Source organism: Somniosus microcephalus, unplaced genomic scaffold (assembly GCF_052327205.1).
Source record: "Somniosus microcephalus isolate GS21.2 unplaced genomic scaffold, FLI_Smic_1.0 unresolved_chr1, whole genome shotgun sequence".
In the NCBI taxonomy this organism is placed as follows: Eukaryota; Metazoa; Chordata; class Chondrichthyes; order Squaliformes; family Somniosidae; genus Somniosus; species Somniosus microcephalus.
Window position 1 is genome coordinate 141,338,229 of NW_028225179.1, and position 13,017 is coordinate 141,351,245.

Sequence of the window (13,017 nt, forward strand, 5' to 3'; positions counted from 1 at the left end):
GCTGTCCAAGGTCAGGCAGTGGAAGGGGTGTTTTAATAGTGGTGTGTGTGGCCTAGTGTTTTACAAGAGCCACACACACACACACAGACACCCCTTGGTGTTCCGGCCTTCTGTCTTCTGTCTTCTTTCCTCCCCCCACCTACAAAACAAAGTCTTTAGGAGAGTGCACCTAATAACACCCAACTGTAGATGTTCTTATTCTTCCCTCCTTCCAAAAGGTTGGTCGGTGGTTGTTTCTCCCCTCTCTCCGTCTCCTGAAAAGGAGGCCAATTTGGGGAGGCAGTGATGGGAAGGGCCTCTCCCCTGGTTGATGATGAAGTTGGCCTTCCCCTTCCTCCTCTCCTCCTCTGTCCTCTCTCTCCAGGCACTTCAGTAGTTGAAGTTGATGGTAGAAGGAGACCACCACTTTCCACTCTGTTTCTCCTTAGACATCAAGGCTGAGAATGAGCTGAGCAGGTCCAGTCCCTGCCTTGACTCTCTGTCCAGGTCAAGGCTTCAAACTCAGGGCTTTTATTAAGTAAGAACCTTGGCATCAAGTTAACACAGGGCAACTATCATTCATCACCGACCCGGCCTTTATGAGTAAAACCCAGCTCTTATAAATAAGACTCAAACCAATCAGGAGGATCCATAAAGGCGGAGCTAGGGAGGAACATTAGTGGTTACACCTGTAAAACATTCCAGACATTAACAAGTACAACAACAGACAATCCAGAACACAGAGTTATTTCATCACAGGAAGCGAGTAGAGCCGCCGCCACCGCTTTGCTATTTACAGACTCTAGACAGACGGAATAGAAACAACGCGGGCTCCACATGTTGCAAAAAATACTGGAAATACTCAACAGGCCAGGCAACATCCCTGCAGAGAGAAACAGAGTTAAAGTTTCAGATGACGGGTCCCAGATCTGAAACGTTAACTCCGTTTCTCTCTCCACCGATGCTAACTGGCCTGCTGAGTATTCCAGCATTTTCTGTTGTTATTTCAGATTTCCAGCATCTGCAGTATTTTGCTATTGTATTGTTGCAAATATATATTATATATATATATATATATATGCCTCCACTGAATGCTAAAAGCGACTCATCATTTCCAAAATCCAGCTTCCTGGCCCGTCCTCACACATTTGATTTTTTGGGGGGAGGTTCGACACTTCCTGTAGTAATAGTACTAATGATTCTATTAGTACAATTCTTGTGTAGCATTTGAACACAAAAAAAACACTCAATATTTGCGCCTGGCGGAAAATAAATATATATATATATATATCTCCGCATCACCTCACAAATCAAAGAAGCCGCTGGAGAAAGCCAATAACAATAAAAGATTTATGAGGATGATACCAGAACTGAGAAGGGATAACTATCGGGTAAGGCTGAACAGGCTGGGTTTCTTTCTTTTGAAATGTGTCCTGATAGAGGTCTTTAAAATTACGAAGGGGTTCGATAGGGTAGAAGAAGAGAAGATGTTTCCACTTGTGGTGTTGGGGAGTCGAAAATCAGGGGCCATAAATATAAGATAGTCACTAATAAATCCAATAATGAATTCAGAAGAAACTTCTTTACTCGGAGAATGTGGAGTTCGCTACCACAGGGAGTGGTTGAAAAGAATAGCATAGATGCATTTAAGGAGAAGCTAGATAAGCACATGATGGAGAAAGGAATAGAAGGATATGGTGATAGGGTGAGATGAGAGGAGGCTCTATATAAACACCGACATGGGCCTATGGGCCTGTTTCTATGTAATCATTGCTTTGATTTTGTTGCACTTTTCGTTTCTCAGCCAAAATGTTGTAGACAGAAGCTGCACTGCTGACTGGAGCACATCATCTCAGAATAATGCTGAATGATACACTGTCTGAAAGAGTTAAAAGGGCTAAAATAAGGGAATTGAGGAACCGAGCATACATCCAACCATATAAGGAGTTGTTGTGTACATGTCCCATAGGGAAACATGGTGAAATGTGGTCAAATGGTCAAACCGTCAGTTGCTAATTGAATAAAGTGCACAAACCGTTAGTTACTAATTGAGGAATGTGGTAAAGATGACGTATGGGGTCACAGGATATGTAAACGGTCAAAATGTGCACATGGGTCACAAGAATAAGCCATGACTTAGAACAAAAAAACTGTATATAAGGCAGGGGATCTTAGCGATTGGAGAGCATTCGTCCCAGATGAGTGACTCCCCTGTCAACTTGTAAATAAAGTTGATTTACTGAATGAACCTCCGGATTCTGAGTGATTGATTGGGAATAAGGCGGACGCCGACCCTTTATATCAGAGGGGAGAAGAAGCTCTCCCGGTTTACCCTTACACAGTCATTCAGGTGAAATCTTCAGTTCGGGTGGATATAAGAAGTCCCGTAGCAGTAATTGAAGAAGAAAAAGGTGTCTCCGTGTCCCAACCACCTTCATAAGGATATCAAGGGATACGGAACTAAGGTGGGTACATGGAGTTGAGGTACAGATCCGTCATGATCTAATTAAATGGCAGAGCAGACTGGAAGGGCTGAATGGCCGACTCCTGTTCCTATGTCACCAACATTTCACTACTCAGCCAACAGCACCTAAAACAGATTGTCTGGCTCTTCGTTCATTGAACATAAGAACATAAGAAATAGGAACAGGAGTAGGCCAATCGGTCCCTCGAGCCTGCTCCGCCATTCAATAAGATCATGGCTGATCTGATCCTAACCGCCAATCCACTATCACAGAACCATCTCCTGAATCTAACAGAATTAGACACACGAAATAGGAGCAGGATCAGGCTACACGGCCCCTGGGCCCACTCCGCTACCCACAGGGCCATGACCGATCCAAACCTAGACTCATGTCCAAATTCCTGCCCGCTCCCCGTAACCCTTAATTCCCTTTACTTCTAGGAAACTGTCTATTTCTGTTTTAAATTTATGTAATGATGTAGCTTCCACAGCTTTGTGGGGCAGCATATTCCATGGGCCTACCAACCTCTGAGTGAAGTAGTTCCTCCTCATCTCAGTATTGAAAGAGCAGCCCCTTATTCTAAGACTATGCCCCCTAGTTCTAGTTTCACCCATCATTGGGAACATCCTCCCTGCATCCACCCGATCCAACCCCTTCACAATCTTATATGTTTCAATAAGATCGCCTCTCATTCTTCTGAACTCCAATGAGTAGAGTCCCAATCTACTCAACCTCTGCTCATATGTCCATCCCCTCATCCCCGGGATTAACCGAGTGAACCTTCTTTGCACTGACTCGAGAGCAAGTATGTCCTTTCTTAAGTATGGACACCAAAACTGTACGCAGTATTCCAGGTGCGGTCTCACCAATACCTTGTAGAACTGAAGCAACACCTCCCTATTTTTATATTCTATCCCCCTAGCAATGAAAGCCAACATTCCATTGGCCTTCTTAATCACTTGCTGCACCTGCATACTAACCTTTTGAGTTTCATGCACCAGGACCCCCAGATCCCTTTGTACTTCAGTACTTTCCAGTTTCTTGCCATTAAGATAAAAACTTGCTCTACGATTTTTCCTGCCAAAGTGCATAACCTCACACTTTCCAGTATTGTATTCCATCTGCCAAATCTCTGCTCACTTACTTAGCCTGTCTATGTCCCCTTGTAGGTTTTTTATGTCCTCCTCACTCACTACTTTCCCTCCCATCTTAGTATCATCTGCAAACTTTGAGATGTTACACTCGGTCCCCTCCTCCAAATCGTTACTATAGATTGTAAAGAGTTGGGGACCCAGCACTGACCCCTGCGGAACACCACTAGTTACTGATTGCCAGTCTGAGAATGAACCATTTATCCCAACTCTCTGCCTTCTGTTAGATAGCCAATCCTCTATCCATGCCAGAATATTACCCCCAATCCCGTGATGTTTTATCTTAAGCAATAATCTTTTGTGTGGCACCTTGTCAAATGCCTTTTGGAAGTCTAAATACATTACGTCCACTGGTTCCCCTTTATCCACCCTATATGTTACTTCCTCAAAGAACTCCAGCAAATTTGTCAAACATGACTTCCCCTTCATAAAACCATGCTGACTTTGTCCTATTAAATTATGATTATGCAAATGTCCTGTTACTGTCTCCTTCATAATGGACTCCAAAATTTTACCTACCACAGATGTTAGGCTAACCGGCCTATAGTTTCCAGCCTTCTGTCTACTGCCCTTTTTAAATAAGGGTGTTACATTAGCAGTTTTCCAGTCTGCCGGGACCTTTGCCGAGTCCAGGGAGTTTTGGAAAATTATTACCAATGCATCCACAATCCCTACCGCCACTTCCCTCAAGACCCTAGGATGTAAGCCATCAGGTCCAGGTGATTTATCCGCCTTGAGTCCCATTATTTTACCGAGTACCACTTCCTTAGTGATTTTGATCGTGTTTAGCTCCTCCCCCCCTTTAGCCCCCTGTTTGTCCAGTGTTGGGATATTCTTAGTGTCTACTACTGTAAAGACTGATATAAAATATTCATTCAGTGTTTTTGCCATCTCCATATTTCCCACCATTAATTTCCCGGTCTCATCCTCTAAGGGACCAACATTTACTTTAGCCACCCTTTTTCTTTTTATATAACTATAAAAACTCTTACTATCTGTTTTTATATTTTTTGCTAATTTACTTTCATAATCTATCTTCCCTTTCTTAGGCTGTTAGGTGTTTTGGGATATCCAGAGGATTTGAAAGGCACTATATAAATTCAAGTCGAGGCAAGGGAGAACTTGTAAACACCCGAGGGTTTTTGAATTCACAGGAGAGCGGGTGTTTGAGTAGGCCACGTCCTATTAATGGCGATAATCAGAGGGCTGCCTACCGCAAGTTTGGACAGAGATCATGCACATTAGAATTGCGGCCACCGTTCACAAGAAGATCCAACAGGCAATAAGCAGCATCTTCATTTCAATGCGTTGATGCAGCAGGTCATGTCGTTTAGATGTCGATGCTACTTTGTGGCCTTTACCCCAGAGGTTGCGTAATTCTTAATTAATTTCGGCCATGGTCGCTGAGCTGTACTTTTGAAAATAAACATTTGAAAGGATCGCCTGCAACTTCCATTCTGAAGCGTTCTGTTGAATTTTGCTGATAGGTTGTGGGGCTACTCATAGATCTGGGTCCGCACAATCACACAATGGTTCTTGGTGACCAAATCCTATTACCTGGGATGTTGGGGATTCCCAAACATTTCACCAGTACGTTGGAGACCACATTCTAAAATTCCATTTCTTTATAAGTAGGGTCACCTGGTTTATGGTGACTGAATTTTAGTACCACGAGACTGCAGGGTTTTGTAGGAATTTCGCCAGCGTTTTGGAGGTTGTATTCTGTGATACCATCCATTTTTTTACGTTAAAAATTGTAAATTGATGATCTTGACAATGACAATCTCAGCTAGGCTATTAAAAGTGTATCGGAAGCACACAATGGAGCGAAAATAGCTCATTATTTTTGTTTCAACGTTGATTCTTACACATTCAAGTGGCGAAGACGACTTACCTACCGAAATCGTGTCAATAACTAACAGAATTTAAATGCTATCTACAAGGCATCGCCGCAACCGCAGGAGTTCATAAATACGTTTGTAGTTTCACGATATGCACATTGCAATAAATACTTGCAGGAACAATCATGAGCTGCACGACAGGATTTGATTTCAACCATTTATAATTTACAGATAGATAGTCTCATTGCTGAAACGAGAAATATAACAAAATTAACAATTTGACGCAAAAGCTGCAGTTGCGGACCTGGCTGAGGACTGTTGAAAGTGGCGCCCAGGTTGAGGACTCCCGGTCTTCCGATTCTCCCGCCGCACAATTTATCACAGCTCTGCTGTCAATTTAACCACCTTTAAAATATGAGTTAAAAACCAATATTGGTTCGTATATTATATTATTCTTGGAAAGTATACTTCAGGAAAACTCAATCTATTTTTTAATAATTTCCAGTATCGTAATGGGGAAATAATTCGTTTTCTAATTTTCAATAAGGATAATTTATCATCGGGTCAATTGCAATTTTCCTTTTTTTACGCATCCAACCCTCCGGTCCGGCTCTTTGTGAATGTTTGTTGTGGCTCTGAAAAGAGCCGTTTGATATTTAAGGTATTCATAATCTGATTGGTCTCCCTTTTAGGAGCTGTCCTGTTGCTCCGAGCAAACTTGGCTTTCTTTCTCCGAGAGGGAGGTCTCCTGAGCGGGGGTTTGGTCCGCTTCCTGCTCCGGTTGTTTGGCCAGCTTTCTCGGCTTTGCACGCTGGCGTTTCCCTTTCCCTTCGGCCTTGGCCGCCTTCCTCCCCTTGGGTTTGCGGGCGGTGGCCCTCCTCGCCCCCTTCCTGGCGGCACCGCGTTTCTTGGTCTTTCTGGGCGAGCCTCTGCTCCTGGGCGCCGCCTTCCTGACCGCACGTTGCTTCATCCTCCTCCTCCTCCTCTCCCTGGAGGCGGCGGCGGGCTCCCTCTTGGGCTTCTCCTGCCTCCCGGTCGCCCCACGTCTTGCTGAGCCTGAAGGAGCCCGAGGCGCCGGTGCCGGTGGGCTGCAGCAGCGAGCCTTTGGTCACCAGGCTCCGGACCGCCTGGTTGACCCGCCAGTTGTTTCTGGCCACGTCGTAACCGCGGCCCGAGAGGACCTTCTTGAGAGCCGACAGCGAGAGCCCCCGGCGCTCCTTGGTGGCCGCCACCGCGTCCAGGATCTGCTGGGTCACGGTGGCGCCGGGTCCCCTGGCCGGGGGCGCAGCCCTGGTCTTCCTCCTGGTGCTCCTGGCGGGCAGAGTGTCGGCCATGGCTTGGGCTGGGACCTTTTCTCTCTCTCTCTCTCTATCTGAGTGTGTGTTGGGGAATGAAGAGTTTCCAGCAGCCGGCGCTATTTAACCAGGCGAACCGGACGCTGAAGAGCCAAAGGTCTCACCTCCTGAAAAATGCCCGCTAACAAAACACAAAACAAAGTCGCCTTCTTTCCAAAGCGTGTATCACCTCAGAGCGATTATATATCTCCAGAGACATTCTCTCTCTCTCTTTCCCTTCGAAGTTCTTCTGGACCTTTTGTTTTTTTTCATTAAACTTCTGCTCAATTCTCTGTAAAGACTTGAGCGTCTTTTCATCTCTTTCCTCCGTGAAGCGTCTTGGGACGTGTTTCGACCTTAAATGTTATTTGTAAATGCAAGTTGTGCAGATTTCTTGATCTGGGAAGATGTGTCCGTCTTATCTCCTACTCCAAGTCGCGGTCTCGATGACTTCTTGTCTCCAACTTCTCCCCTTCCCTCTACAAAACAAAGGTCTTCCTAGACCGAAACATGGTGTCACTTAACATTGATGCTTGAGCTACTTCCTATTTTACCCCACTTTTTTCCACAATATTGGCGGTCCGGCAACATTGATCTTCACTGTACACCTGGGTTACAATATCAAGAGTAAATTCTTCTACTGGCAGGGAAGAGCCTTGGTTTCAACCGAAATCCTTGTTCTCGGAGTTGTTTATTGAGCGCCGATTGCCCCCTTCCCCGTGAATTCCCCAATCCCTTCAGGGACTCTTATGAGCAAAAGTAAGAAATGCGAATTAAAACAGCTTTCATAAATTGAAGACACATGTAGCTGCATTAACCGGACGATTAATTAACCTGGTGAGGCTACAACACAGGACTACTTGCATGCCAAACAGCGGAAGCAACATGCGATAGACAGAGCTGAGCGATCTCACAACCATCGGATCAAATCAAAGCTATGCAGTCCTGCCACATGCAGTCGTGAGTGGTGGTGGATAATTAAACAGTTAGCAGGAGGAGGAGGCTCCAAAAATATCCCCATCTTCAATGATGGTGGAGCCCAGCACGTGAGTGCAAAAGACAAGGCTGAAGCATTTGGAACTATCTTCAGCCAGAAGTGCCGCGTGGATGGTTCATCTCGGCCTCCTCCTGAGGTCCCCAGCATCACAGATGCCAGTCTTCAGCCCATTCAATTCACTCCACGTGATGTCAAGAAACGGCTGAAGACACTGGATACTGCAAAGGCTATGGGCCCTGACAACATTCCGGCAATAGTACTGAAGACTTGTGCTCCAGAACTAGCTGCACCCCTCGCCAAGCTGTTCCAGTACAGTTAAAACACTGGCATCTACCCGACAATGTGGAAAATTGCCCAAGTATGTCCTGTCTATAAAAAGCAGGACAAATCCGACCCGGCCAATTACCGTCCCATCAGTCTACTCTCAATCATCAGCAAAGTGATGGAAGGTGTCGTCGACAGTGCTATCAAGCGGCACTTACTCAGCAATAACCTGCTAACTGACACCCAGTTTGGGTTCCACCAGGGCCACTCAGCTCCTGACCTCATTACAGCCTTGGTCCAAACATGGACAAAAGAGCTGAACTCAAGAGGTGAGGTGAGAGTGACTGCCCTTGACATCAAGGCAGCATTTGATCGAGTGTGGCATCAAGGAGCCCTAGCAAAACTGAAGTCAATGGGAATCAAGGGGAAAACTCTCCATTGGTTGGAATCATACCTAGCACAAAGGAAGTTGGCTGTGGTTGTTGGAGGTCATTCATCTCAATCACATGACATCACTGCAGGAGTTCCTCAGGGCAGTGTCCTAGGCCCAACCATCTTCAGCTGTTTCATCAATGACCTTCCCTCAGTCATAAGGTCAGAAGTGGGGATGTTCGCTGATGATTGCACACTGTTCAGCACCATTCGAGACTCGTCCGATACTGACGCAGTCCGTGTCCATATGCAGCAAGACCTGGACAACATTCAGACTTGGGCTGACAAGTGGCAAGTAACATTTGCACCACACAAGTGCCAGTCAATGACCATCTCCAACAAGCGAGACTCTAACCATCTCCCCTTGACATTCAATGGCAATACCATCGCTGAATCCCCCACTATCAACATCCTGGGGGTTACCATTGATCAGAAACTGAACTGGACCAGCCATATAAATACTGTGGCTACAAGAGCAGGACAGAGGCTAGGAATTCTGCGGCGAGTGTCTCACCTCCTGACTCCCCAAAGCCTTTCCACCATCTACAAAGCACAAGTCAGGAGTGTGATGGAATACTCTCCACTTGCCTGGATGAGTGCAGCTCCAACAACACTCAAGAAGCTCGACACCATTCAGGATAAATCAGCCCGCTTGATTGGCACTCCATCCACCACCTTCAACATTCACTCCCTCCACCACCGGTGCACTGTGGCTGCAGTGTGTACCATCTACAAGATGCACTGCAGCAACTCGCCAAAGTTCCTTCAACAGCACCTTCCAAACCCGCGACCTCTACCACTTAGAAGGACAAGGGCAGCAGACGCATGGGAACATCACCACCTACAAGTTCCCCTCCAAGCCACACACCATCCTGACTTGGACCTGTATCGCTGTTCCTTCACTGTCGCTGGGCCAAAATCCTGGAACTCCCTTCCTAACAGCATTGTGGGTGTACCTACACCATATGTACTGCAGCGGTTCAAGAAGGCGGCGCACCACCATCTTCTCAAGGGCAATTAGGGATGGGCACTAAATGCAGGCCTAGCCAGCGACGCCCACATCCCATCAATGAATAAAAAAATAAATAAATAAATTTTTGCAATTCATTGCATTAACATACAGCCTAACAAAAGTATTTGTTCAGGGGTCTCGGTTTTGTTTTATAGCTCCGTCTTAAGACTTTGTGAAGTGGCTTTTAAAAGAGCCGTTTGGTGATTTAATTGCAGGTTTTATTTTGGGAGGGGGACTCTACTTGGAGCTGGTGTATTTGGTGACCGCCTTCGTCCCCTCCGAGACGGCGTGCTTGGCCAGTTCCCCGGGCAGCAGGAGGCGTACGGCGGTCTGGATCTCCCGGGAGGAGATGGTCTGGCGTTTAGTGTAATGGGTCAGGCGGGAGGCCTCGCAGGCGATGCGCTCGAAGATGTCGGTGACAAACGAGTTGATGACACTCATGGCCTTGGAGGAGATGCCGGTGTCGGGGTGGACCTGCTTCAGCACCTTGTAGATGTAGATGCTGTAACTCTCCTTCCTGCTCCTCCTGTGCTTCCGGTCCCCTTTCCTGGTCATTTTCATGGCGGTTTTCTTCGAGCCCTTCTTGGCACCGGCTGTGGTGGAGCTGTTGGAAACAGCAGCAACAGTCGGCATGGCAAGTCCATCAATTCCTTCTCCACCTCTCTAGCTAATAAAAACACAAACCAACATAGAAATGGAGCCCGCAACTCCTCCTTTATATACACAGCTTTATGCTAATGAAGGATGATAAATTTTCCATTCCAATTGGCTAATCCTTGACACACCACATGTTCAGTCTACACAAATCACAGTCACGTATCAAGTTTTTTTTGCCAGACTCCGCTGCCACTCAAGGAATGGGGGAACCTTAATTTGCTGGAGAAAAATCCCGAAGCTGTACATATATAAAATTTCATACTCTCATCTGACACGTCCACAGGCCATAAGCAAATGTCTTATGCAAAACAAATTCATTCGAGCCACAATTCTGGAACTCCCCATAATATAGAAATTAGACGGGTCCCAGAAGCTACAAAAGAGAATTGTCTAAGAGAAAAAATATGCGCTTAATCGCTTCTGCTTAAGGCCACTGCAATATTAGCTATTTACTAAAACCCTTACGGCATAGTACACAAATGCTGAACTTGAGGCAATTTATTTGGTATTTTAAAAAAATTCTCAGGATGTAGGCGTCACTGGCATTTATTGCCCATCCCTAATTGCTCTTGCGAACCGCTGCAGTCCGAGTGGTGAAGGTACTCCCACAGTGCTGTTAGGGAGGAAGATCCTGGATTTTGCCCCAGCAACGATGAAGGCTCGGCGATATTATTCCAAGTCAGGATGGTGTGTGACTTGGAGGGGAACATGGAGGTGGTGGTGTTCCCATGCGTCTGCTGCCCTTGTCCTTCTAGGTGGAAGAGGTCGCGGGTTTGGGAGGTGCTGCCGAAGAAGCCTCGGCAAGTTGCCGCAGTGCATCTTGTAGATGGTACACACTGCAGAGTATTCCATCACACTCCTGACTTGTGCCTTGTAGATGGTGGAAAGGCTTTGAGTCAGGAAGTGACTCACTGCAGAATAAGCTGGAAGGATGATCGTATGGAGCATAAACACTAACACATTTCCAACTCTTAATCCAATGAATACCAATAATTTCTGTTACTATTTTTTCTCCAACTCATTCTAGTCTGCAAGATGCTTCACGACTGCAGCTGGTTGCAAAGGCTCCCGAGAGCTGGAGGACAACCGCCAGGATCATTCGAAGATTCTCGGGTTTATCTTCAAAATGTCAATCGGGACAGTTGAACAGAAACAACGGCTGCAGCAATGATGTAAAAATAAAGATATTTATTGTATAATTCTGGAACAACCTCTTTCATCTGAAGGGCGTGGTGGCTCTGAAAAGAGCCTTTTTTTTGGTTCACACGGGTAATATTTTTGTTTTGGGTTTTCAGCCTTGGCCGCCGCCCGCGGGGCTGCTGCCGCCTTCTGGACTCGGCAGCTCCCGGGCTTCCTGCCCCTGGAGCGGACCTGGGGCCGGCGGCGGCTCCCGGGTCGCTTTCCTGGGCCGCCCGACGGGCCTCGCCCCCTTGCGGACCCCGCCCGCCCTCCTCTCGGTCCTTCTCCGGCGGGCGGGAGCAGCAGGATTACCGCCCCCAGCCTCCTTCCTCCTCCGCCCCCTGGGCTTCTTCTTGCCGGCCGGGCTCCTCTTCCTGCCCCGCTTGGCGGCCGCCCTCTGGTGCTGGCCCCGGGGGCCGGAGGAAGCGACGCCTTTTGTAAACTCAAGGCGGACGGTCCAGAGGCAACTCCTCCACCGGGTCCCGGTGTGTGGCCGAGTGCCGCTTGCTCCCAGCGGCTGCGACTCTTTCTGTGTGAGTGTGAGCGTGAAAAGATGTGGTTGCATTCTTCAAACCTTCAACCCCTCCCTCTCCCTAGGCGGATGCATCCCATTTGGTTGCATTCTTCAAACCTTCAACCCCTCCCTCTCCCTAGGCGGATGCTTCCCTTTTGGTTGCATTCTTCAAACCTTCAACCCCTCCCACCCTGCGGAGGCGGATACATCCCTTTTGGTTACATTCAGCAGCGATACAGTTTGCTTGATTAGTCCACTTCTTGTACATGTACACGCCCATTCCTGCAGATCACTCAGGCATCACTGGGACTTTTTGGAGTCCTTGGGAGGATATTGAAACTTCAATGTAATTGGCATACTGTGAGGACGCCCCAATTATTTGGTGAGATGTTGGAATTGACATAAATTTGGAAGCTCTGAGCCCTGAGGAATTCATAACATTGGGCAAAACCTGATGGAAGTTGCTGTGTTCACTCGGACACCAATTGTGCTATTTTTCAAGGCCATTTCGTATTCTTTGGATCAGGTCACTGGGGATGCTAAACTGGGAGATGGCATTTCACAGGCATTTGGCAAATCCTGCTGAAAGTCTTTTCCACCTTCAGTTACACTGCCAATGAGCAGTCTTTCCCAGTAAAAGTTAACGGGTCATGCTCTGACAGTCACGGCAAATTGTTACTGGTCCTTCTTCCTCTTCTGTTGAATAGGTTAATGCCCTCAAGATGGTGCTGTAAGACAATTCGAAACTGACAAACCAAATATGCTCACAATGTAATCCTTTTATTGTGTTTGACCAAGTCCAGACACACACAATATCTTTAAGCATTAGACATACAGAGAAATAAACAGAACAACCCGTTTTCCTAAGGATAGAGACGTAATCTTCATCTTTCCTTTCGATCCTGACTCTAAAATTATTAGTGAAAGTTCAAGATCTTTATAGGTCTCTAGTCACGCGCACTGATTCATTATGGCATGACAAGTGTTATTGTGAACAAGACCCACAGAAATGAGTTAGCTCCTACAAACTTCCAGATGGTCAATCTGTTTACCATTAAGTATGCAACTAATAGCCTCAGCCCCCATTGAAGTAGGTCATAGCCATTATTTTGGTGGATGCTTTGCTAAGCTTGCATTTGGTAATAACATCTTCCCTTGGAGCTTTCTCTCAATGTAGAGATCCAGAATTCGT

At 46.6% G+C, this 13,017-nt stretch overlaps 1 protein-coding gene and 1 pseudogene across 1 annotated transcript; both read right to left on the bottom strand.

Moving 5' to 3' along the window:
- Positions 1 to 6,124: 6,124 nt before the first annotated feature.
- LOC147096057 (uncharacterized) lies at positions 6,125 to 6,770 on the bottom strand (annotated as a pseudogene).
- Positions 6,771 to 9,651: 2,881 nt separating this feature from the next.
- Positions 9,652 to 10,146, bottom strand: LOC147096058 (histone H2B type 1-A-like). The gene has a single exon (XM_085975008.1). It carries the CDS (start codon positions 10,106 to 10,108, stop codon positions 9,713 to 9,715), a length of 396 nt encoding a protein of 131 aa, XP_085831134.1. The 5' UTR covers positions 10,109 to 10,146; the 3' UTR covers positions 9,652 to 9,712.
- Between the last annotated feature and the right edge of the window lie 2,871 nt (positions 10,147 to 13,017).